Source organism: Paralichthys olivaceus, chromosome 17 (assembly GCF_024713975.1).
Source record: "Paralichthys olivaceus isolate ysfri-2021 chromosome 17, ASM2471397v2, whole genome shotgun sequence".
Lineage (NCBI taxonomy): Eukaryota > Metazoa > Chordata > Actinopteri > Pleuronectiformes > Paralichthyidae > Paralichthys > Paralichthys olivaceus.
In genome coordinates this window covers 3,710,290-3,737,464 of record NC_091109.1, presented here as the reverse complement: position 1 = coordinate 3,737,464, position 27,175 = coordinate 3,710,290, and the positions used below count along the sequence as shown (strand labels likewise).

General features: G+C 41.9%; 2 protein-coding genes across 8 annotated transcripts; one reads left to right on the top strand and one right to left on the bottom strand.

Moving 5' to 3' along the window:
* Positions 1-96: 96 nt before the first annotated feature.
* On the top strand, positions 97-11,875 carry vill (villin-like). Of its 6 annotated transcripts, none has more exons than XM_020087755.2 (21): positions 97-295; positions 2,045-2,083; positions 4,285-4,368; positions 4,519-4,593; positions 4,704-4,903; positions 5,287-5,395; positions 5,635-5,745; positions 6,176-6,381; positions 6,472-6,550; positions 6,647-6,745; positions 7,267-7,420; positions 7,720-7,820; positions 7,901-8,038; positions 8,126-8,284; positions 8,498-8,677; positions 8,795-8,940; positions 9,188-9,332; positions 9,810-9,998; positions 10,201-10,269; positions 10,459-10,761; positions 11,447-11,875. In XM_020087755.2, exons 1-21 carry the CDS (start codon positions 242-244, stop codon positions 11,558-11,560), a joined length of 2,754 nt encoding a protein of 917 aa, XP_019943314.2. In that variant the 5' UTR covers positions 97-241; the 3' UTR covers positions 11,561-11,875. The 6 variants fall into 6 exon arrangements, with proteins under 6 accessions (XP_019943314.2, XP_019943315.2, XP_019943316.2 ...); XM_020087756.2 differs by having other exon boundaries at positions 104-295; positions 10,201-10,266; XM_020087757.2 differs by lacking the exon at positions 10,201-10,269 and having other exon boundaries at positions 104-295.
* plcd1a (phospholipase C, delta 1a) lies at positions 11,876-26,542 on the bottom strand. 2 transcript variants are annotated; one of them, XM_020087759.2, is made up of 15 exons: positions 26,295-26,542; positions 22,795-22,953; positions 17,632-17,860; positions 17,340-17,469; positions 17,016-17,244; positions 16,724-16,925; positions 16,389-16,533; positions 16,164-16,316; positions 14,967-15,116; positions 14,711-14,867; positions 14,181-14,297; positions 13,895-14,073; positions 13,384-13,519; positions 13,113-13,262; positions 11,876-12,743 (listed from the first exon to the last, which is right to left on the bottom strand). In XM_020087759.2, the coding sequence occupies exons 1-15, from the start codon at positions 26,323-26,325 to the stop codon at positions 12,655-12,657; spliced, it is 2,256 nt and encodes a 751-aa protein (XP_019943318.2). In that variant the 5' UTR covers positions 26,326-26,542; the 3' UTR covers positions 11,876-12,654. The 2 variants fall into 2 exon arrangements, with proteins under 2 accessions (XP_019943318.2, XP_019943317.2); XM_020087758.2 differs by having other exon boundaries at positions 24,672-26,361.
* Between the last annotated feature and the right edge of the window lie 633 nt (positions 26,543-27,175).

Below are 27,175 nucleotides of genomic sequence, written 5' to 3'. Positions count from 1 at the left end.
TGCAGGTTAAATGATCAGCAGGTGCATTAATAATATAATCTGGTTAATGTGCAACCAAGACGAGCTCGGCTTTGTGCAATATATTTCCATGTGAACTCTCAGCTTCCGCTTACGTTGCAGCCACTTAAACTGCAGCAGTGGATTAGGCATTACAGAGCCAGTGGAATTCTTATTTCTCCTTTTTCTTTTTGCACTTAACTTTCTCCTGCACCTCAGATATGTGGAGTCGGAAGTTGCTGAAATGATCATGATGGAGTCCAGGACTGGATCTAAAAATGTACCGGCGTGGTCAAAGGTAAGAGAAACTTCAGCCTGTTGACTTGAAGCTGCTGGTTAACAGGAAAACCAGGCTGGTTACGTAATGTTCTTTAAAGTCCTCTGCCAGGGATTGTGTGTGAACTACACATAAGACAAAGACAAGTGAAATAGATGTATCTCTTAGCTGGGAGCCTGATCCATAATTTATTCCCTGACTGAAATGATGTTTATAGGTTTTTCACACAGGTTAGAAATGTTTGATGTTCCACAGAAAGCAGGGTTTGGTGATTTCTGGAGGGGGAAGAACAGAGTCTTTATGAGAGATGTCAACATTTGCAGGTTGTTTGAGTTCTGGTGCGCAAACACTCATGTTTTTGAAGTTTATCGTTAGCAATAAAAGCAGCTAACCCACAGTTTAAGTCTCTCGTATCAAGTGAGCAAATCTTTTCGTCTGCAGTCTGTTAATGCATCTCCACCATAGACTGTATATAAAGATGGACAACACGTTTCCACTTTCTCCCACATACATGCGCTCGATCAATTGCAAGTTAGTCGCTGCTGTCCATCATAATGATTCACTCTGTTTTTATAGCATCATTTTATAACACCTGGATGCAGACATTTTTTTTGGCCTGTAGTAACTGGGGAATAAACACATTTATTTTTACAATTACAATTTTTTAAATAACTGTAAAAGACAACTGAAGAATACTTTAACGTTTTCTGAATGCATTTCAAAGTTATTTAATGTCGTAGTGCAAACCATCAACTGTGTATAAAGATGGACGCCGCGTCTCCACCCCTCCCACTTTCCAGAAATGAAGCCAAAATACAAAATACAAACACTGCCATCTTGTGGCGATGACATCATTTGGACCCAGAGTCAGAGACCCAGTTGTTACACCAGCTCGACCAATCACAATTTAGCTTAAGCTGTCAATAATTATGTTTAACAACGTTTTTATAGCATCAAAAGAAAACGTATGGAAAAAATGACCGAAAAATGCATTTGTCGTGCACTTTGGCCTTTTAATTTGGACCATGTCCCATCCACCAAGACGCAAGATTTATGACCTATAATGCACTATCACGACACCTTGGCTTCTCTGTTGGGTCACAGCCACGTCGTCCATCTTTGTGCAGAGTCTCCACAGTCAGCAAACAAATGTAAACACGAGCTGCCAGCACCTCCTCTGCAGGGAGAGGAGAGGAAAACCCTCAATAACGTCAAGCGCTGCTCCTCGAGTGTGAGGAGACAGAATGACAAACGTAACTGGAGAAAGCCTCTGATTCCTTTTCCAATACCACTCGCTGCTCCTTGAGTCCCACTCCCCCATCTGCTAGTTGTTGTGAAATGAATAACTGGTGTCAAGTGGCCTCTGTAATGCTCACTCTGCTGCTGAGGGCTCACTCCAACATAAAAACACAACTCGGCCTAAACCCCAGTCAGGATCAGTGAGGCTCCAGTTCATCTTAACCCAGCAGATGTGGATGATTTTCTCCAGCGTCTTGACTTTGTGAGGCATTTTCTTTGGAGGTCTGCCTCCTGTCATTCAGCCTTAAGCCAGTATCCCCCCATCGAATGTGGTCAGAGGTGCGTTTGATGCCAGAAGGGACTCGTCGGTATCAGAAACAGGAAATTGCAGGTGTGTTCAAACCTGGGTGTGGAGACAAATACATCCAGCCCTCCCCATGCCACACACACTCCAGCTTGCACACAGGAGGAAAAGCCAGCGATACTTTATTACAAGGCGTCATCTCACTAATCTACCTCTACAACTTGCAGGAGACGGCCAGGCCTTCACTCCGCCAGACGCAAAGCAAGGTGAGATCCATAATGTGACATATTTCCCTGAATTATTTATTTATATGTTGTTTTCTTAACATCTCTATCTATTTATTTGAAATGAATCACTGCTATTTAGACATATCTGTATTTTCATATGTGCTGCAAAAAAATGCTCTGAATAGACTTTTTAAAATGTATATTTCCTTATATGAGCTCGATTTAGATATTAGATGTACACATTAGGAGATGACTGACATCAGGATTTATTTCGAGCTTTAACAAAGCTCATTGTGTGAGTGTTCAGTCAACGGACACCGCAGGTTAATTGATGTGGAACCAGTCTTTCCGGTCACAGTAATGGACTCAATGCTGGTCTTCAGTTTGTCTTTTCAGAAATACTCTTTCATCAGTTTGGACTGGGATCAGATTTCAGAAGAGCTGTTTTCCATTCATAACTGAGTTGCCACTACATATTCCATCATTATTATTATTATTTCATTATGAATATAGTTGGTTTACTTTGATTTAATAGTTTTTTTACAGATAAATCGTGTTCTTCTTGGCCATGTGTAACCTATTCTGCTATATCACAACACAGGTTTGATTTTACTGCAGAATACTGTTGTCATTGTCATCCTTAAAAAGAGAAGAGACATGCCTGCAGGGTGTGGCCCATCCTTTGACCACATAGTTAAAACATGTGAAAGGGGAAATGTGAGGACAAATGGGTTTTAACAAGAGGGGAAAAAAAACTGATTCTTTTTTTGAACATTAATTGGATGGATATTATGATCATCAATATTATTGATATCAAATATTCTGTTAATACAGTGCAGAGCATAGATTATACATTATTATAACATAAGTACTATGCATGATGCATGTCTGAATGAACATACAACTGAATATTCAATTCACTTTAACTTCATTTTGTTTGTATTGCACCAGGTCACAACAACCATCTCAAGGCAAAAACTACAAATCAAAAGTTATTGGAGCTAACATTAGCTTATGCTGCTACCTTCACACTTTGCTAAGTTAACTCCACTTTGAGGGTTAACTCTTAATACAACATTCTTGAGATAACATTTTTTCATTACGACTCTACCTGAGTGAGCCCAGTCATTTCATTTAAATCTTAAATCTTTGTCCCTGTTTGCTTTGTGTGTGTGTGTGTCACTTCTTTATCTGATTTCATGAATAGCGGAGCCTTGATAGTATTAATAAAGGGTGTGGTCTCCATCCTGGTCGAGTACATTTCATCTGATCTGGCTCACCTCACCTTATGCCACCACCTCCATTAATCATTCCTGAGTTAGACATTTTATTCCAACACAGCGATGAGAAATGATTCGATTCTGAGGCAGGAAGCACGAATGAGCAGTGAATAGTTTGTTTATTTCTCTGGAGAATAACTCCAACCACAGCCCCTCCAGCTATTTGTTGAATATATCATGTATGCATACAGCGTGTCACCATTGAGCCTGTATGTTCGGCTCAACTGGTGTATTTGCATGTTGTATCTGATATCTGAGTCAAGAGGCAGTTTAAGTACCGATGATTGTTTAACGTGCATGTTGCCATGGCACCAATCTGACACTCAGGTGTTTCGCTGTCAGTGATGCAAACAGTTGAAAACATTCAGAAACTATTTCCAATTAAAAGATAAACTCTTGGGGATGAGTAATGTTTTATTCTTTCATTGGAGTAATTAAATTTTTCACAATGATGTCAGCAATGTACCTTTGATGAACTACTAAAAATCACCAGCTCCGCTGAAAAACAGCCACAGATTACCTTTTAACAGTTTGGAGCAAAAAGCGATCTAAAAGAGAAGTCTTGGTTTATAGTTTGAATAACAATAAATCATATTATACAAATCCATTTTATGTTGCTATAGGTCTTCTTAACAATTTTTACACTTGGTTTCAGAGAAAACGTACATATAGCACCTTAAAAAAAGATTTAATTAGCGAAAATACTGAAAAGTAGTGAACTGAAAGTAGAAAGTGGCTCTAAGTAGGAATAGTCAAGTAAAATACAAAATGCAGAAAACTGGACTATTATACTTAAAGATCACAATGATGTTTAAAGTACTTTAAATCCAAACTTTCGCTCGCCATGTGTTGTTGTGTGAGTCAGACACTTGTAAATATGTATACAGCGTCCAGTTGTGTTTTATCGTTTGTAAAGAACAAATAAAAACGTCATTGTTCTTTTCTTTGTGTTTGTTTCAGTTCAGCAGAATGATGAATGAAGACAATCAAAACACATTTAGAAATGTCAGTCGAAAGCCAGGCCTGCAGATATGGACCATCAACGTGAGTCAGACCCAAAACAAACAAGCAGCCCACGTTTCTGTGAATGTTGACATTGCGGCTCACTCGGCTCTACGTTAAGTAGGGTGTGTCGCTAAATGGTATTTTTGTGTAAGATTTCGTAATGTTTAACGTGTCGTTGTTGTTGTGCAGAACATGCAGATGGTGCCTGTTCCATCCCAGGCCTTTGGTAACTTCTTCGAGGGAGACTGTTACATTATTCTATACGTGAGTTGACTCATTTCCCAAGAGGCTCAACAATAATCAAGGCATGTGACTCATGCATGCCTGGATCGCATGTGTGTTACATCTGTGTTTCCCTTTGTGTTTTTCACCAGACGAGCGAGAGCAAGGGCTCAGGCCAGTCTGCTGACATCCACTACTGGATAGGGAACGCCTCCTCTCAGGACGAGCAAGGTGCAGCCGCCATCTACGTCACCCAGCTGGACGAGTACCTGGGTGGGAGTCCAGTGCAGCACAGGGAGGTGCAGGGCAGCGAGTCGCCACGGTTCAGGGGCTACTTCAAGAATGGCCTCATGTGAGTCAAAGTAAAGGGGCGGGTGTGTGAACCAGGGAGGAACCAAGCAAAGGCTGTCTCTCTCACACACACACACACACACACACACACACACACACACACACACGCACACACTGACACACACACACACAGGCTGTAATCTCCCTGACACATGGCTTACAACACTAATCCCCCTGTGTGAATTCATTATGACACAAATTACACTCGTTTTATTGAGGCTCAGCAGAGAAAAACACAATTTTCTCTCGTCCAATGTGTTTCAATAACGTGGAGGTTAATGTAAAAATGAACCACCAAGGTGCTTTGTAGTTCACATTTCCTCATGTGTGGCATTTTATTGCGCTTGAACTTTGGTCATGCACAGTTTGCTGATCTCTCCTCAGCTACAAGAAGGGTGGAGTGGCCTCGGGATTTAACCACGTTGACACAAACGCCTACAACATCCTGAGATTGCTGCACGTCAAGGGGAGGAAGCACGTCACAGCGAGAGAGGTATGACAGTGGAGGCCTCACACGAGTGGCGCTGGATCTTTCTCATAAAGAAATGGTGGCGTGCTTGTTGATCCATCTGTCGGAGTAGGTGTTAATGATCCCAGGAGAATATTTGATCAGTATCTTCCTATGTTAACAGAATTTGTTTCTCTCTAAACGTTTTATGCTTCGTCCATTTGAATAAAGGGAAATTACTTGATAACCATCCGTCATGTTGAAGTTTCTGTGTACACGTTCAGGTGGAGGTGTCGTGGAACAGCTTCAACAATGGTGATATATTTCTCCTGGATATGGGGAAAGCCATCGTGCAGTGGAACGGCCCCCAGAGCAACAGGAGAGAGAAGCTCAAGGTGAAGTTTTAAAAGTAAAAGTATGGCCGATACATTAAATGTACTTAGTTTATATTTACTTTGTGCAACTTCAAGAGTCACATGTTCAAGTGGACGTATAAAAACTTAAAGGTGCTCTATGGTGCCCCTTTGGACTCACCAAAACTCTGACTACATGCCATAGACAGTATAGAAGGATGGAAGATGTGTGTCCACTTCCTCCCACTGTCAAGAAATGAAGACAAAATATCCTGGATACTAACGCCCCCATCTTGGGCATGAGTCTCAGCTGTCAATCCAGAAGTTTCGCCCAGTTTTTATATCATTAAATAACAAATTAAAACCAATATGTATTTTGCAGAAAATACATATTAAAATGAAATGATTGTGAGCTCTCCATCTGTTGGCTTTATACGTCCTCTGCTCTCTCTCTCTCTCTCTCTCTCTGCAGGGAGTGTTGTTGGCTCAGAGCATCCGTGACAGGGAGCGAGGGGGTCGAGCTCAGATCGGTGTGGTGGAGGGAGGAGATGAGCGAGACTCCCCGGAGCTGATGAAGGTCATGACAGCGGTGCTGGGCCAGAGAACCGGGCAGCTGAAGGATGCCACTTCCGACGACAAACCTGATGGGGTGCAGAGCACCAGCGTCAGACTGTACCAGTGAGGACTCTTTCTTCATCCCATTGCATCGCTGCCACAATAACAATGATGGGGCGGTCATTTACTGTTTTCTTTCTTTTCTATCCTCAGTGTTTTTGAAAATAGCGGGAATCTGGTGGTTCAAGAAGTGGCCACGCAACCTCTAACACAGGACCTGCTGCACTCCTCAGTAATCAGCTTCTAACATGTCCCTCAGACGCTGAAACACAAACACTGGGTTCTGTCTCTTTCTATCGTTCACTGTTTCTTCTTGTCGTGCTTCCAGGACTGTTACATTGCGGATCAGGGCGGCTCCAGTGTGATGGTATGGAAAGGCAAACAGGCCTCAAAGGAGGAGCGACGAGAAGCTCTGAACAGAGCTCTGGTGAGTTCACTAAAAACAATGTAGAGTAGAGATGTCAGAGAGATGTCAGGGGTCGAGGTAGAACATTTTGGATTTGTCACTTCCTTTTTTTTTTAATTTGTAAAGTGTCTTTCCTCTTTTCTTGTCTGTCTCTTACTTTACTTCCTCTTTGCTTGTGTGTCTCCTGTGTGTCTCTTACTTTACTTCCTCTTTACTTCCTGTCTGTCTTTGTCTGGTTACCTGCACCTTTCCTCACCTGAGTTCAACCATCCCTGACAACTCTGTGTCCTCTCTGCTCCTCACTCTTCTCCGTCGGTTGGATTGTTAGATTTGGATGCTTCGGTTTCTCTGCCTTGTTCCTTTGTCTTCTGTAGTTTTTTTTATTTTAATTTTTTACTTTGAACTTTTTTTTTGTTCACAGAATGCCTGCCTTGCCGTTTGGTCTGCTTTTGGGTTCTTTATTCCCAGAATCACTAAATCGAACGGTAAAAAATTCATCAACTTCTTGAAAGATAAACTTTGTCCACCCATATTTCTACCAGGGCTACATCAAGGCCAAGAACTACCCATCCGGCACCAGGGTGGAGGTGATGAGCGAGGGAGGAGAGTCAGCCATGTTCAAGCACTTATTCAAATCCTGGAGAGATAAAGGACAAACTCAGGGTCTGGGTTCCACCTACAGTGTGGGGAAGATAGGTAACCTGCACCAAACTGATGCTTATTCACATCCGGCTCTGAGATCCTATACACATGTGTGATGCCTCGAAGATTAAGTTAGAACTCATATCATAGACTGGGTATAAGATGGACGACAAGTCTGCCCCTAACCCTCCTCCGTGTTAGTGGATGGGACGTTTTAGTTAGTTCTTTTCACACCGATGTATGTTCATTTTTAAGTCATTCTGAATGTTCTAACTATTTTATTTTTTATTTTTGCCTTTCACACAGTTTTTAAATTTTGTCTCGATGTCTCATTTAAACTTGTCTCCTTACAGCAAACATCGAGCAAGTGAAGTTTGATGTGATGCAGCTTCATGCGCGTCCTGAACTGGCAGCACAGCAGCGAATGGTGGACGATGCATCTGGTGAGGTGAAGGTGAGTAAACAAAAACCCACAGAGCAGATACACGACTGACTTCAGTGTCACGTTCCTGAAAATGTCCCTCATTTCATTAGGTGTGGCGCATCGAGAACTTGGAGCTGGCTGAAGTAAATCCAAATACCTACGGCCAGTTCTATGGTGGAGACTGCTACCTGGTGTTATACACATACCAAATATCGGGCCAGCAGCAGTACATCCTGTACATGTGGCAGGTTGGCATCATTGCAAACATGTTTAAACTTTCATTTAAAATAAAAATATGAGTAAAATCTATACACAGATTTGATGTCTTGCACCAGGGCCGACACGCAACTAAAGATGAGATCACAGCGTGTGCCTACCAGGCGGTCAATGTTGATAACAAATTCAATGGATCCCCGGTCCAGGTCAGGGTGGTGATGGGAAAGGAGCCTCGCCACTTCCTGGCTATTTTCAAAGGCAAACTCATCATCTTTGAGGTGGGAGTTTTCACACTGAACATATTATTTGTTGTGTAACAGATGCTCAGACACAGTAAAGGTCTATATCTTGTTGGTGTGTAAAGATATTGTAATATGATAAACACATGGTTGAGAATAATGCACCACCTAATCAAAATAACAATTAATCATTAATTAATTTGTGATATTGGGTTTCTGCGTATATTTTATTCTATGCATGTGTGTCCACAGGGCGGCACAGGGCGGCCGGGTGTGGTAAACCCTGACGCAGCTGCCAGGCTGTTTCAGGTAAGAGGAACAAATGAGTTCAACACCAAGGCGACCGAAGTGCTGGCGAGGGCATCGTCTCTAAACACCAATGACGTGTTCCTTCTGAGGACCGATCAGATATGTTACCTGTGGTATGGAAAGGTCAGTGGTTTTTTGTTGTTGTGAAAATTTCAAAGAATTAAATATGAGCATTATTTGCATTTTTGCATTGTAACACTTATCTGTATTTGTCGGATGTCTGGCTCCATCCGTGTGCAGGGCTGCAGCGGGGATGAGAGGGTGATGGGGAGAGCCATGTCTGATGTGCTGTCCAAGCAGGACAAGCAGGTGGTGATGGAGGGCCAGGAGCCAGCTGAATTCTGGGTAGCTCTGGGGGGAAAGGCCCCCTACGCCAGTGACAAGAGGTAAACACAGACCGCAGCGACATCAAACCTTCGAACAATGAACTCTCTTTAGAAATAATTCAAACAGCCCTTTAATGATGTTTTTTAATCATTATTAAGATTAAATATAAATCTCCATCTCCATTATTTTTACATCAAGGTTAGTGGGATATGCCCAATGTCAATGAAATAAAACATGCGCGCCCACACACATATAAAACACAGCAGATGACACAGTTATTATGATGGAAAAGCTCTGTTATTTCAGACTGCAGAAGGACGAGCCACCTCACAGTCCCCGCTTGTTTGAATGCTCCAATCAAACTGGTCAGTTCAGGATGACTGAGGTGGACGACTTCGCCCAGAGTGACCTGGACGAGGAGGACGTGATGCTGCTGGACACCTGGGAGGAGGTGAGAGGTCAAAGGGCCTCAGTCAGACTTTGGGTTGAATGTCTGTGGGAACTGGAGAATTATCTGTTAGCTCTAGTTTGAATTATTTATTGGATCCTGTAAACATTTGGTAGAACGTCATGATTGACAGCTGAAACTGACTTGTGATTGGTTGGCGAGACCGAGGCTCCATCCTCTGATCATTAGTGCAGACTCAGGCTCCAAATGCACAAGATGGCGCTGTGCGTATCAGGGATATTTCATTTCTCGATAATTGGAGAAAGTGGAGACATGTCGTCCATCTTTATAAACAGTCTGTGCGTTGGACAGAGCCAGGCTAGTTGTCCCCCGTCTGTTTCCAGTCTTTATGCCAAACTAAGCTAACCCGGCTGCTGGCTCAAGCATCGTTTGTCTGACCGATACCAGAGCAATGAAAATCTGTGTTAAAAAAATCTATTTAAGATAAAGTGTGAGTCTCTTTCTTGTTCTCGCCCTCAGATTTTCTTGTGGGTCGGAAACTCGGCCAACCAGTACGAGACCAAAGAGGCGTGGACCTGTGCGCAGGAGTACCTGAGGACCCACCCTGCAGACCGTGACCCCGACACACCTGTCATTACTGTCAAACAGGGATACGAGCCGCCCACCTTTACCGGCTGGTTCAATGCATGGGATCCTCATAAGTGGAGTGTGAGTTCACTGGTCTCTCTGTGATCGCAGAGGGAGGCACCAGAGTTTCATTAATAGAACGCACAATCAAAGCATTGCAAATCTCTATTGATGGCGGACAAGCGTCATGCCACCACATGTGCATGGTTTTCTTGTTTGAAGATTAAGATGACCCTGCATGCTCACTAATTTTAAGCCCTGACTCACTTGATCTTCTTCACAGGGAGGAAACTCCTATGAGGAGATGAAAAAAAAGCTGAGTGATCCAGCATCTATCTCACAGATCACGGTAGTAAGTGATTGACTGACTCTAATCCCAACTTTAATTCACAGATTGTACTAATATGACCCATGTAATAACTACTAATGTCTCCAGTGTAATCATATCAATCTGTGGATGTTAACTCTTTTGATATTTTCTCCAAAATGTAATATTTCAATTCACTTAAAGTGTGATTTCACCTGCTCACCTCTGTTGCAGGACCTGAATAAATCTTTCCTGAATAAGAGTGGGGGTGGTAATGGGGCTCCAGGCGGTCCTGTGAGCTCCCCTCCGCTCTACAGGGTCCATAGGGGTGATCTGTCACCCAGACCCTCTACTCCCACCAGCCCATCCGTCCAGAGAGGCCAGTCCCCCTCCTCTAGCTACTCCCCATCGTTGTCCAGAGCTGGTGGCACCGTGTCCCCCTCTGCTGGAGGCTCGGGGACGTATCTGGACCCTGAGCTCCTCCTTAACAAGTCTCCCAGTGAGCTGCCGCAGGGAGTGGACCCCGGCCAGAGAGAGGTTGGTGCAGCCTAATTCAGACAAGTCAAAGGCAGCAGTTGTTTTTATAGATTTTATTTTTAACTGCTGCACAAAATACTGAGGCTACAACAAGTTTATATCTGCCATTTTACAACACACAGCAGTGCCTGAGAGCTCTGCTTCACTGAGAGACAACATCACCACAGTCACACATAATCACAAACACACAACACAAATGCAAATAGATGCAACAAAAGTACAATGAAACACAAAACAAAGAGATAAGAAATGATAGACATGAAAAAACGAGTAGAAAGACATAAGCAAACATACAAAATACAATGGAACCAACAGAAAACAGACATAAAATGACCAAAAGATGAATACAAAGAAACAAAACAACCACAAAGACATAACAATGACCAAGAGGACACAATAAAAGACGACAAAAAACAACTGCAAAAAGAAGAAAAACTACCACAAAGACACATAAAATGACCACATAGGCACATAAAATAAATTAAGACAAACTAAATTACCACAAAGCAAGAAGGAATGAAATACACATCCAACCCTTCTATAGTTTTATGTGTCCCACGTGAGGAGATGAGGGGACTTCAACATGACAGTGGTGATGAGAGTGATGGAAGTTGTACACGCTGATGTGGTGGCAGTGTCTGTACAGTAGGTGTCAGCCTCAGTGTTTCCTGTGCTCTGATTGCAGGACTATCTGTCCGATGTGGATTTTGAGAATCTGTTGGGGACGACCCGCTCAGACTTCCAGCGTCTGCCCAAGTGGAGGCAGAACGACTTAAAGAAAAAATCAGGACTTTTCTGAGTAAGAGAAGAAGAGGTGTTTTTTAAACCCGTCTCACAGGACTGATGGAGACCACAGTGATTTCATCTGAATATTTTTTAATAACTTGAAGATAATATTTTAAACCAAAGTTCTTGTGATTAAAACAGTTGCATACAAATATATAGCTTCAAATGATTGTTATTATAATCAATAATTTCATGGATGTGACTTTGACTAATTTATATAAAAATTGTTTGAAAATGTTTGCATATGATCAGGTTTTCTCACCATAATATTGTCATCTGCTGTTTCTCAATCACCTAAATTATGAATAAAATCCACAAAAACTTTAAATCAGAGACCATCAGAGTTTTATTTGAGATCTAGTGCAAATGCGGGTGAGATACTGAAGACACCGACAGTCAGAGATTTGTCACGGGGGGGGAACAGCTCAGGTACATGATAAAAAAATTTAAGTGAAAGTGTCATTTTAAAATACTTGATGATTAGGGATCAATATTTCTAGAGCAGATTTATGTATCACATATGCTCTTCATACAAACAGTAAACAAGAGGAAGTTACGAAGCATTTAGTCCTTTAGAAAGAAATATTAATCACACTGAAAAGAACAGTTCCCTTTGACATAATGTTGCTACAGACTCCAGAGGCCGACATCATCATAGAAATAAATCTGAGATAATGTAGATAAAGATTTGTCCTCAAGTTCTGTATAAAACTCAGTGTTGTTACGTGTTTATCATATAACAGTTGATCGCTTGTTGTGTTGCTCTACAAAAACACTGTTTCCATGAGTTATGGCCTGTATAATTCTGAAGGGAAATATGAAGTCTCACACATCACTCTTTCATCAATCAATACTGTCATATAATTATAATAATTTGTGTATATAATAATAATAAACATTTCTTTCTTTAAATAATTTCCTACACTGCTTTCATTCACATTTTCATTCATTCTTCCTTTTCTCTCAAACACTATTTAAAAAAGCTTAAATTACACAACAACAGGAAAAATATTACAGACAGTTTTAAGTCCGCAGCTTTTAACTGGAGGACAAAAAAGCACAAAAAAAGCTGTTCCTGGCGTGAAGCTTGTCTTTCCACATGCGAGTTTATGCGTCCATGAGCATGAGATGCACAAACACTTCGGCGGAGCAAATTATGTCACCTCTCTTGGTGAACAGTGGGACGTGGCGGTAGCCTGGGGGAGAAAAAGGGAGGGGAATAAAACTAATTTAAACCAAGTTCATCAGACACTTGAACACTTGAACGTTCATCATTGTGGTAAGATGACCTAAAATGACAGAAACCATCTTCGAGAAAGAATTGTTTGACGTGTTCTTTGACTTTTTTTGTCTGTGTCCCATCAACTAACATGGAGAGGACAGGTTTTGTGACCTATACTGCTGCCAGGGAGTGCTTCACATTATACTTCCTTGTCTGTTAAATACTTAAAAACCTGAATATTTCAGTCACTGTACTCTTGAATTTAACATGTGATCATTCACAGTCTCTCTCACTGCTCTTTCTTCAACATCTGGACACAAGAAAATACTGGACTTTGTTTTACCGTTCTGCACACTGGTGATCGGTAGACAGAACTGCCCGATGAGATCATTCTGGGATGTTGAGTCATAGTCTTCCACCACAAACTGCACCATGGCCAGATCTGGCACATGGATGTCAAACTGGAATCTTTCGTTCCACATGGGGTTGAACCCTGCAGGGATGGATGAGTGGATTAGGATTTTGTACATGGAAAAATGTTGTGTATATATATATATATATATATATATATATGTATATTTATGTGTATGTACAGTGAAAGTCTGTACACTCACCATTGTTGTCAATGTAGTGTGTCTCCTTGCTGGCGCTGTCTGCCGGTACACCGAAGATCTCCACTCTGACCAGAGGGTCCACAATGGATTTGTGTTTGTCCTTGTTGATTTTGGGTAACTGCTGAGCTGAGATGACCTGTTGTATAGAGACGCACACACACAACATTCACACACGAAAATGTAAGAAAACAAATTATTATCACCGCATCTGTGGTAAATAACAGAGAATGAAGTACAAAAACTTAAAGGCACACAGTGGAGTTTTGACCACTAGTGCTGTGGAGAAATGTTTTTTATTTTACAATTTAGATGTACTTGTCCACAATATGGTATAGGACTGTCTCCTTTTATTCAAAGTGTACAGGGAAGAGTTCATTTTTGAACTTTAATGACCTGTTTGAATTAAAAATACAACATCTAAAGTAATATATATTTAAAGTAACACTGGACGTAAATAGCTTCTTGTTTAAAAGAAAACTATGTTTCAGGTTTAACCACAAATCGCTGTCACCATGACGTGAAAGATCTTCTTCTTTAGCCAGGGCCCTTTGTTCAGCGTGTTGGGGTCAAACTGAGAGGACAAACTTCTCTGGAATTCAGGTTTCAGGACGTAGCCACAAAAACCGTTCTGCAGAAACCGTCCCTGGTTTATGTGCATCTCTTTGGAGGGGGTCTGGAAGTTCAACGCCACTAAAGAAACACGTCAGGGAGAGAAAAAAGAAGCGATGTCACTCCTCTCCACTTAGTATCCTTGACAGTGACAGGCCGTTTTTCTGCGTGTAGTAATGCAACTGTACCGATCTGGCAGCCAACGTTCCACATGGGCACGGGGTTGTAGTTGGAGGAGTCAGTTCTGGAGCCAGCTGGGTAGATCCTGCTGAGTTTGTCCATGTTGTGATGCATGAAGGCAGTAGCTACAAGGACACATTGAAACACTGATGCTTTAACACACTTAACAAAGCCAGTGCATGTGAAGTCATGATCAGGTTTGGCGTCAGAAGCTGCATTCAGAAGTGAATTGCAGAAATGACCTCAAAATTGGATTGGGATATTTTCTGGAGTTTGCTTTGGACAAGTGAAGAATGCAGAGGGAGACTACAGCACCTCTTCTTCATCCTGAGCTACTTGTGTTCTTTCAGTTTCGCATCCGTCACACTCGCTGTGAATTCTCTGTTGTATTTTCACTTCCAGAAAATGCCCAGAGCAACTGACTCCGACATTTGCGTTCTCATGTAGAGACCCGCTGGACAAAGTTTCAGGGAAATAGTTCGAATTTCATGCATGTCTGAAAACAGCTTAACTCTAACATGTTCGATGCAGCGTTTACCTGAGGTATCAGCCAGGTTGAAAGCTTTACTCTCCTTGAAGGACGACATCTCGTAGAAGGCCTGTTGGTCTTTGGCGTGCTCGAAGCCATTAAAATGGACGCTCTTACAGTAGATGACGATGTCTGAGAGCTCTCTGGCAAGTTTGATCTTTGATTTCTGAAAGGAAACAAGATGGCAGCTCAAGTTCTGCACTTAATACATGACTTCTTACACAAGTTTTATTTATACCAAATAACTGCTATACACTTAACACACCTTTGATTTGGCTTTTTGTCCGTTCTCCTTACAATCTGCCGCCTCATCCTCCTCAGACACAGTGTCTACTTCTACGGTGCTGGTGTTGGCGAAGGCAGCGTCCAGCTTGTTCATTCGTTTTCCCTTGATGAGGAACTTGCCCTTCAGCTCCTGCACTCAGACACACAAATAGTTTTGTTGTGTTGTTGTCCAATTTCTAAATACACAATTCAAGATTGTCACAGCTGAAAGCAGGAAATCTTATAGTTATTTCGCAATGACAAAAAGCATAACCACTGGTGATTGTTCCTCACACCCACACAAAATGTTGTGCAATGCGCGGATCATAATTTCCACTGAGGCTGACAGAGCTACAAGCATTCATCCCATGGGTGTCACATTTTAAACATGAACACAAGGGCTTTGGTATGCAGCTAAAAACTGACTTGACATTCTAGTACTCTGCCTCCTTGCTTTGTGTCTTTCTTTGTTGAAAATCATTTTCAAATCATCCTGTAGTGTTTTCAGAGAGTCGTACGTCCTTGCTGTCAAAACTGATGACTACAGTGAGGGTTAAAGAGGAAGCACATGTAGAAAAAGAGGAATGAGACACTATAAATAGAACAAGAAGCACCGAATAACAGCATAACAAGAATTACTGCCGGGCAGTTTCAGTCTGCACGCATTTCTTTACAGAATCATGAGAAGTCATAGTGACGTTTGGCCTGTGGCCACCAAATTCTAATCAGTTCATCCTCGAGTCTGACTGAAGATTTGTACCAGATTTGAACAAATTCCATCAAGGTGTTTTTGAGATATTAATGGGACGGATGGAAAGACAACTTCCCTTATCAAAGAATCTCTAACAAAGAGTCACAGTCAGATCAACCTGTTAATCAACAACTGCTCTCAAAGCACTAAATGAGAAAGGACAAGCTCATAAGCTTGTTTTGGTCCATCAACGGTCAGAAGAGGAGCAGAGGCTTGAGCTGTTTTGATTATGCAGCCGTGGTTTATTCGGTGCTCACATAATGAGATGGGCTTTAATCTAATCAGCCTTCTTTCCCAGACAAATCTAATAGTCAAGTTAAAGTAAACAGGAAAGTGGAAAAAAAGATGGCACAGCGGCTCATTAAGTTAAGAGGTGGAATTTTTAGGTGCGGTCTTTCCGTTGGTGTTTATAAGCATCTCACTGAGTCATGGGTAAAGGTCACACACCTCAGGTGAAGGGAAGTTGGTGGGCATGGTGTTGTGCAGAGGCTTTGTGACCAAAGCGTCGCCCAGGATGGAGATCAGGTGATGGGCTATGACCTTCTGTTGATCCACAGTGCAGTGGTTCTCCAGGGACAGAATCACTGGGAAGTCAGACGTCTGGAAAACAAAGTGAAGTGTCAAGGTGGAGCTTAAGGCCTGACCCACAGGTGAATACAGTATCTCACATACTTTGAAGGCGTAGTCTTTGATCGCTCTGATGACGTCTCTGAAGAGAACTTTGGACGTGAGAGTGTAGCCGTGATAAATGACAGGCTCTCCGTTAGCCCCGTCCCAGCAGTCCAGCTCCACACAGCGACAGCTCTTCATTAGAGCTCTGCGAGAAAGGAAAACATTCATGATCGGCAACTCACAACAGGCATCAACCTCTTTACGTTACAGACACGCTTCCTTTAATAATATTCATATAATTGACTTTTCAACAAGATCGCGTTGCTGATCCCCTGAATCTGTTAGCAGGGACTCCAGTTTCATGTTATCTGCAGTATGTTGGTAAAAGTAGTTACTTAATGTAGGCCTCCGTGCTGCTGGGTCCTTTCAGTTGGTCTTCCATCAGGTATGTGTTGTGGGAGGACGAGATGTAATAATGGTTGAGCGGCTGGCTCATGTCCTGGTACACATGTTTGTGGGCTGGATTGAAGATGGATCCCTCCTCAAGGTGCAGGTACATCAGGAAACCGTCTTTTGTCATGTGGTTCTTCTGTTTCGCTGGTGAACAGACGGGCATGATATGAATATGTGAACGTGCAATGTGAACCAAACATCAGAGTCAAAGCTGTTACTGGGTTTTAAACCTACCTGTTCCATCCACCTCGTATTTCTCGATCAGCTTGAGAGCATCCTCCATGGTTGCCTTCTCCCTCTGCTCATTCCGCAGGAAGTTCATCAGGTCTCCGGCGCTCATCTGACCCTCGGTTTGAGCGTACTTCCCATAAATCACATTAATCTCCTCCCGTTGCGTGAGTAGTTCATAGAAGTGCTTGATCTCTGAGCCTTCAAGCGATCCTGAATTGGACTTGTCACACGTCTATGCAACATGAGACAGGCAATCAATCAACCAGATGACTTGATTTTAACTCTGATAAACCCAGAGGAGTGAATATATTGTCGAGAGAGACTCACCTTGAAAATTTCCTCCGCATAAATGTCGTCAACTTCAACATTGACCTGTCGCAGAAAGTGCTTCAGCTCCTTCAGGGTCATCTTGTTGTCTTCATTCTTGTCTGCTTTTCGCATGCAGTTGATGATCCAGCTGGTATTTAGATGTAAGGATTTGGTTTACACTTCTAACAAATTACACAACTCTGTAACTCTGTAACACCTGGAAGTGCAAAAGGTACTAAGCAACTTTTCCTTGACGTTTCACACAAATGTATTCAGCATATTTCTCATTGAAATACTTCTCCAAGGATACTGCTCACTCTTCTGCTGGCGGCTGAGGTTGTGCATGTTGCTGATGATCTTGGTCAGTCCGCTGACCCACTGCTTCGCCTCTGGCCCGCTGTGTGCCATCAGGTCAAGGTTTCTCTTGCGACCCTTGAAGATGATGGAGAAGCACCGCTCGTCTTCACTGGGGTCGGTGTGTTTATTGAGCCCCTCAGACTGTCGGCCCATGCGCACAGAATCAATGTCATCAATGGAGACTGTTTGGAGAGCAGAAAGGAAAAGGGAATTATTGGACATGGTTTGAAAACACTTATTTGCTGTGTCTCAATTTGGGGGCCACATCCTCTGGAAGCTGCATTTGTCACAGTGGCATGATAAGGCTGTCCCAATTTGAAGGCTCAGCCATTAGAGGATGCAGCTGACAACGGCTGCGTAGACTGGGTCCTCAGAAGGATACAGCCGTTAAATTGAGACACAGCTATTACCTAGAAAAGACCAATGCAAACAATACTTCAATTTAACTGTAATTATTGAAGATAATATTTAACTTCTTTCAATTCTGACAAAATCCTACATCCATCCTAAATCCGGATTCGATTATGGGTTCTTTCCTGACTTCTACCAAGTTCCTAGTATTCCATTCAGTTGTTTTTGTGTAATGTTCCTGACAAATAAAACAAACCTACAAACAAAAAAGTGTTCATAGGGGAAAACAACAGCAACAACATTTCCTCCTTGGCAAAGTTAACAAAGCTGAATTTCAGCAAGCAGTTGAACTCAAGGGTTCCAGTATTTTTCTGTCATCAGCAGTAGAGATACTTGTCCTTGGTTTTCAGTCTGATATTTAGGGACAACCATTAAGTAGCTGTCAGTCACGGCAGCATCTTGAAGAGCTACTTGACAGTCTTTCCTCAGACAAGACGTTATCTTGTAGCAGTAGACGTTTTGTTCTCATGACTACAACAGCATCAGAAACATTCTTTTTTCTTATCAACAGGAGGCTTTTGTTTCCGTAGCTCACTTCTGTGGCCTTCACTCACAAGGTGACGGCAACAGATAAAAACCTATGTAGCTTTTTCAGTTTCTTTAAATGACATCTTTCTCACACGCAGATACCAAACACACTGTGTGACAGTGGGTAGACCCAGAATCTTGTTTACCACAAACTGAACTGAGCAATTGTCTTTCTGTCCACCGAGCACTTGGATTCTTTGGCAACCCAACACACATTCCATGGAGATTTCATTTCTGCCCATAACAACATCCTCTCTTGATCCCATTGCCTCACACACAGGTAACACATCCATGTTGAAAACACTGTGATTGACATTTCAGGCGCTAAAAATATTTTAGTTTTATCAGACACCCACACCGAGACAACAAAACCTGAAGGTCTCTGCACACACAGCCTGTTTTTAACCCACACATCGGGGCCAGCTCTATTGTTGAGCGGCTTAATGTACGGAAGAGCGTGCGTGACCATGGATGATGTAATCACGCTAAATGGCAACAACTGCCCCGCTAACAAAACACCACAAAGACTCTAGGCTTAGCGAAGAGGCCCTGTATTGTAGCCGGGCTACACTATAAAAACAAATCCTTGAAATTGCTCACCTAAACATGTTTTTGGAATAAAATGAACAAAAGAAATCTAAATTATTTGCTTTAACTAACTTAATTTCTTGTGTAAAGTTGACCCCAATACTGAAACAGAAATTGAATTTGTTGAAATAAAATAAAGTAATTTTGCCAGACACTTAGCAAAGACCCAGAAAAACAAGTCGAGCCTTTAATTGGTGGGAAAAAAAACCTTTCAGTGGCCATTTCCTTGGACTGTCGCAGTTACCCCATTAGATAAGATAGTAACTCCTGCCGGCAGAGACAATCTTTGGGACTGTACCATTCATTTACACACCCACATTTATAAACATGAGGCCCAGGTTTAAAAATAGCAGAATTCCCCTTTAACTTAGGTTGCCAAAAAACAAAATCTTAAATTCGGACCAGCGTCCACCTGCGTTTAAGTTAGTTCAAGTTAAGATCAGGGTCTACCAGCAATAACAGCGGAACAATTCTGTGAGGGTTTTAATCTACAATTTAATCCATCTTTAAGGTTCTCCTCAAGTGAAGTATGATGTCCTAACTAACCAGGAGGTCACTGGTTTGATCTCCAGCTACTTTAACTCTACATGCTAATTGATGGCTCTTCTATCAGAGTGAAAACTAAATAATAGTAACACGGCATATAAAAGCATTGTGTGCGTTGTTATGTAAAGCACAACTAGGAAGAACGTGAAACATCTGGGAGAAATCCTGGAACTGGACGGCAAATTCTTGCAGTTGCTGCTTACAATTTCTAGTTTTTATAATTGTGAAAGAGAAATGATCTGAACAAAAGATAACCACATTTCTTCAAACTTGCAAACTCGCTCTAGTGCAGTAAGTTGCCTTGACTTTTTAGATTTTCCCGAACGCACAATCGCAGTGTTTCCAGCCTTCACATCCCGAGGTGAGAGCGTCTGATGAAGAGCAGCCTTTGTTCTCGTGAGAATCAGACATTATTTTGGGGCAGAATTAATCTGAAGGTCAGACTTCTTGAAGAGAAAAACACAACAGTGAGGGGGTGGTGCGGGTGAAACACACCCAAGGCGGGAGGGTGCATACACTCAGCTGACTGCTGGATGAACTAAATACCTAGAACGCACTCAGCAGAAGGAGAGTGTTTGTTTAATCTGAGCGTGCGTGTTATCCTCCAGCACAACAGCCCACTGTGGAGGAGTTTCTGGAGTTTTGAATTTGGAATCCCATCTGGAGAGACGGACCACAGTGTCTGAGACATGTCGACCGTGTCACGCAGGCATTGCTTGAATACCACACCAAACTTCACACAGAAACATTATTGTTTTCAGCCCGACAAAGTTTGTGCTGCTGTTTCTAAAACTCTTTTCTCAAAAGGGAACTGAATGACACTGTAGTTATTTAGGCGTGTCACAGTACAAATAACTTGACCTCCAGGTTAATATTCAACTGGCTTTACAGACATAAACTCGTCAGATGAAGTTAGAAATTACACCAATACATTTAGAGGCAGGGCATGTAAAAATGAAACTAAACAATAACCACCCACTTATCCTATCTGTCGACTTGTTTGAATATAAGTATTTTCAGTCAAATTCTAATCTGATAACTCTTGCTGATATTATTCATGTTGGAAGAGATTTTTCAGCAATCGTCTGCTCTGTGACGAACCACAGTGATATAATGAAAGTGTCCCGAGAGATATATGTGCCATCTTTATGGTGGCGTGTCGGACATTTACTTCGTCCGACCCCGACAGTTTACACAGAAGTTTGTGTGTGTAAAATGTCTGTCAACGAGTGTGGGAAAAAAGACAGGGTCAATAAAACACGGCTCTTGGGGTTTATGAGAATAGATCTAGACTGAAATAGTGTGTCTTGTTATAACTGATTGTGCTCAGTGATGTGAAAAAAATCCAAAATATTAATTATTATCTATTTTCACCTTATTTATATTCCTTGGGCAAAATGATTGAATATTTTATTGTTTTGTAAAATATAGTGGCATTGTGACAGAAAGATTTTAAATAATATCCAGCACTGCATGTAGGCCTAGATTTAAAGAGCTGTCGTTTTCAGACATGAACTCTGGAAAATGTCTGGAAAAATTGTTCCCGGTGAATTCTCTGGAGATTTTCCTGCAGTATTCTTACATGATCTCCCTCTGACACATCGCCAGGGGGCTGGCAGAACAAGTTTCAGAAAATGTCTGAAGCTGCTGACTCTGACATTTTAGGGCTTTACAGTATGAAACCCTCTATTATTTCATTCCTGATTCAGGCAAACTAATCAAAAACGACAAGACATGAAAAATGGTGGAAAACAGAAATAGAAATGAAGGAAGAAACCTCAGTTAGAGCAATAAAGGAGGGCTCCATCTTCAATTGCCATGTCCTGTTTCTTATATAGAATTAAGATGTGGTAACTAACTCACTGATAAAACATTTAACTTATTCTATATAACTTTGTTCTGCAGCAGTAAAGCAGAGCAGCAGATGAATCTCGTACAAAAGGAGGTTAAAGACAATCCTCTCCTCTCCTCCCACTATCGTACCTTATGTTATATCACTTGAACTGATTGCTCATTGTGTTTTGCGAAAGTGTACAATAAAAACATGCAGCCTGTTTCCGTAAACAAGGAAATGCCCGTGAACGTGAGGCCCATATCGATGCAAATGTGGTCATATTAAAAAAGCAGTGGCTTTGACACATGGCTCTTCAGTGTCTGTATATGTTGGTTGTGTGTGTGTGTGTGTGTGTGTGTGTGTGTGTGTGCCTGTGTGTGTGTGTGTGTGTGTGTATGTGTGGGGTGTGTGTGTTTGTTTAAGGCTCAGGCCTGGGAGCCACAGCCGTCGCTGGGATAGGAGGGAAATCAGAGCTGCCAGAGTTCCAGAGGCGGATATACGTTCACACCCTGACAAAGGATCAGTGGACTAGAAATCACAGGAACATAATCTTTCTCTCTCTCTCATACACACACACACAACATGGAAAAACATACAGTCAGGATACACATTAGTATTTTCCAGCCTGTCTTTGTCCCAACACATTATCTGTGTGAGGTTGTTTCCTTTCCACAACCTCTCATTCGCCTTTTTCAGACATGAATGGGAAATGTCTGCAATATTAGGTCCAGGCATTTTCTTTACGTTGCCTCTCAAACATGAGGAACGCAGCAGGAGATTGTTGGATTGAGACGCGTTCATGACAAAAGGAAAATGTCTCCTTCATATCTCCTTGTCTTTCAAAGTTGGAATATTTGTTGCCACCTTTTATAGCTACAGCACCTCGTTTTCATCCTGAGATATTGTGATTGTTTTAGTCTGTTTCGCAGCCGTTACATGTTTTCCAGACATTTTCGTGCTGGATTCTCACCTGGGCTCACCCAGACATTTTAACCTAGGGGCTGACAGGAAGAGGTCCGGAACAGCTGACTCAGACGTTTACGTTCTCACATGCAGCCTCTCTGGAACAGAATGTCTGAGAGCAGCTATACTGAATTCTCCACTACCACTGAGATTTGAGGGCTGTGACATAAGAAGTCATTGTAAAATGAACTTCTCCCATTTTGTGCTCGGACACACACAGACACACACAAATGCAATGACACTCACATGTCTGATTCTTCTTGAACATTTTATGGGACTCGTGCCACAGGGTCTTGCAGTCCTCCTCCAGTCTGAAGAAGCGAATCTTCTTCCAGGTGTTCGAGCGAATCTTGACCAGGGTTCCGCCGAGCAGCAGGAACTGAAGATCCGAATCTCCCTCCAGACCTGCGGGAGCGGGGAGCGAAATATTATGATGTGGTGATATTTTGCATTGTTCTTAATATAAACCTGTAAAAAATGAAAACACTTTTGATTGGAGCCTGATAAACTCTCTTTTCATCCAATCACAAACGGACACACTCACCTTGAGCCAATCACCTGCCGTCAAAGTTCATAATTCTCTCTCCTTCCTGTCATTCAGTATCACAATGAATAAATCTAGATACCCAGTCATCCCCATATAACTGTCCAACCACAAGACCTTCATCAGATGCCAAAGCTTCATGCTCCATTTTCATCCCCATCACCAGCGTCACGGCTCTGTCATGCTTCCATGGTGTTCCAGTGTGCACGCCAAAGTCTATTCCTGCTGTTGTGAATACACTTCATTCAATTTCATTTACTAATTTGTTTCTCCTGATTAAAATAATAATTTTATTATGGATAGATAGCTGAAATACTTTGCCTCCCAGTTGAGCTTGAACCTAATCAAAGTTTTGTGGTTTATCATTCTGGTGAATTTGCTGATTGTGATTTTCTGGAAAGGGTGCGGGCACGTCTGCTGAGAGACTGATTTATAATTCATGCACGATGCTGTGTGAGGCCACGGTCAAGCTCGAAGGACAACGGCTGCTTTTCTGTCCTTTAGTTTTATTTGTTTTCCATCTGTGCATGTTTGTGTGGGTGGGACTGAAATGAGCTTAAATGAATACAGCGTTCTTTCAAACAGATGTTATCAGATGTTATGATATGTCCTCTCAGTAAGCAAAGGCCAAGTGGGGATAAATGCATTATCTCATTGGGACTGTCTCAGGATTGTGGGCAGAGACATGAAATTCCAGACTTTCTATTTGTTGCCAAGTTGCACCACAAACCCTCAGAGGCTGTTTATGAGTCTCTGCATGCAGGCAGAGGAGGGAAGTCCAGAGATTCAGCACAGCCTCTTCTCTGTCAGGCTCTCGGCCCTTTTGCACAAATTGTTTTTCCTGTAAACTCCATTTTCATGTCGTCCAAGAGAAAGTTTTTAACTTCCTCTCTGGACAAGAGAGCAGCCACGAACATGTTAATGATTTCTTACACTTTCCAAATCTCAAATGTGAGTCACCCTGAAGGGAGCTCATGAGAATCAGGTGACTTTTTTTTTGGAGGGTATTTACTTTGAAATTCATGGCTGGATAAGTGAGGCAGGCCAGGACAAGAGAGTGGCAGGAACCAGGGTAAAATAACAGGGAGCTGATGCCTTGAGACGTAAATGAGGTGTCATCACAGGGGGAGGGAGAGTCAGAGTCCTGTGTTCAGTTCAAAGTTGGAACATGACACTCTGTCCTCTCTGTGAAGATAAATCAGGAAACTGTGCTGGTGCTGTGCGTAAAACCAACCAAAACGAGAGAAAGGAGGATCCCTCTCTCTGTTTGTGAAGCTTTCTGTGACTTTTTAACGCCCCCCTGTGTGTTTGCGTGTCCCTATATTTGTAAGACTTTGAGTTGCCTTCACGGCAGTAAAGGAAAAATGCAGCGCTGCAGGCAACGAGGAAGAAAAAAAACCCTCAAAGATTTACGCATAGATTAACCCATACATTTGGTTCATGGAGTCCGGCTTACGATCTTGCAGAAGTTTTCTCAACATTGATTGCATGTGTGTGGATTTAAGTAATACTAAACAAATGATCTGCGTGCACCACACCGCCCCCCCCACAAACATCTGATCTGCACCTCTGGACTCACCTATGAGCTTTCCATTCTCCTGCGCAACCTTCTTCACCTGCTCCTGGAAAGCCTGCTCCTCTGAGTCTGTCCTCCTGGGACGTTTATGTAAACAAGACATTACCAAGGACTGACTTCTGTACTTTTTAAAAACTAAACCCAGTCGCTGTTTAGCTCAGTGTGGAAGAGAACCAGTCACCACGTAGTCCCTCTCCAGCTCCCCAGGGCGGGTCTAAACTCATCCACTGCTCTGTTATAGCCGCTATTCGCTGCGATGGCTCCTGTTCAGCTGCACACCCTCAAAAAGACTTTTAACACTGTATATAAAGATTTGTCTGGTGATAGAGTTTTATTATTTTATTGGTAATGAATCCCTCTCCTCTGATTGGCTCAGCCACAGAATGATGAAACGAATTTTATTATTGTAATATCATAGTTCCAGGGGCAGCTTCACTCATATGATGATTTCCTGTTGTATGTCAGAAAATCGACTTACATTATATCTTTAAACAGACTATAGGCTGCATGTTGCATTCTGCTGCTGTCACATGCACCAAGTCATGGAGCCACATCGGTTGTTTTGTTGATTTCAAAAGAATAAATTCTAAATTGAAAAGCAAACAAAATTAAACTGAAAAGTCAAGTTTTGATCTTAAAGTTGAAAAACACAGTGTATTCAAGCTAAAAATTATGATCAGAATAACGTCATCAGATCAGAAACATAAATAAAACATGTTTCATTCTCTATACAGCTTATCCTTAGCTGACATTTGACTTCAACAATATGAGAAAGGTATATCAGGGTAAATTGTTTTGTTTGAAATTTAAAAGATAAAGTGTAGTTTGAAACTATGGGTTGAAAGTCTCTCTACAGCTGTTTAAACCAGTTTTTTAATGAGTGCATTGATCTCCCATAAAATCTAATAAACATGTTTCTAAATTTTAAAACAGTGTTCAAAGTCTGCAAATTAAAAATAAGTTCAGGAAAAGTTTTCGTCCACTTTAATATCATTTTGATTCAATTCTTGAATTCTCTTTTTTTATTAGTATGTCGAGATTTTGGGTGTTGTCTCTCACTTTCAGATTCAGATCTTATTTTTCACACATATTTTTTTACTTCCATTTTTTTTTGGACTTTCATATAGTGTCACCATGTAGCCTCAGCCACTCTCTGTTCCCATTAGTATCCTGATATTTATTTTATCTTCTACATCTTATTGAATCCTCACAGAGCTGTTAAACGTCACCTCATGATAAGAAAAAACTGAAAAAAAAGCAAACTTGATTGTATATTTTTAACCTAATCAAAAACACAAACAAAACTAAAACGCTTCATAAATGTACTTTATCTTTTCATTTAAAATCCTGAGTCACTGATAAAGAACACAGGCCCTCATGCTGTGACATCAACTTCTTCCTTCTCATATGTGTAACATAATATTTTCCTGGCAACAGATGTGTCACCAAACAAAACAAAACATTCTATCATGGTTAAAAAAAGTGTTTTTCTTATATAATATTTTTACTAATATTTCTAATATGACTTCTCACTCCAGCCCAGAAATGACACCCAGGACACAGAGGACAGCAGGTGAGCTCTTGGATTTAGAGGCAGCAGTAGTAAATCTGGAGGTCACCACTCACCATATTTTCCAGCTGTGCCATTTGCCTCCATTGTGCCGTCAGTCAAAACAAACCACCATGCACAGGGGTAAAATCCTCTCCTCTTCCAGTTTACTCTACTTATTATATGACAGGATTTATCGCAGCCACCATAAAGCTCGTCTGTTCGTCCTGTGCAGGGAAAATTCCAGCGTGCTTGTGTGTGTGTCCCTCGGAGCCGACCCACACAGTGCGCAGTTAATGCCAGCCCATCAGACTCCTGTGCTCCCTGAGCCCACACCCACTGCAACACCGGTCTGACAAGTCTGTCACTGTGTGTTCTCTCATGCCTTTCATTCAGCCGCCAATGGAATCTAATGCTTTGGGTTGAGTTCAAGCAACACAGACTAAAAATAAATACACTCACAAGGACCTAAAATTGATAATAATGAGTTGTAATAATTTTCTACATATAAAGGCATCAAACAGATGTTATTATGTGATGTTTTGTGGTATTCTGACACCAAAAGGGTGGTTTGATTCATTCAGGGTGTTGCCCTATGTGGCGTACAGACCTGCCATGACGTGTGTTCTTGCCTCGTCCCTCTACCCTCTCACCCCACATCACTCCATGTTTGTGGTCATTACTGTTGTACGTGAGGTCTTTACAGGATGTAGGCCTCATGACAGCAGCTGAAACAGACATAGTAGGGCAAGGTGTGTCATTTCAAGCCCAGAAATATGAGCTAAATAAACATCTTGACAATTCCCACCTCTTGTGAAAACAAAACCGCACTTTCTGACCTGGTGTCACGGATCAGAAAACTTTGAAAGTGCAGAATAGTGTTTGTGCAGTGGTCCTCTTCATTGTGAGTGTCATATCTGAGGGTCGGGACAGATCCCTCTTTGTGATTATCAGCGCC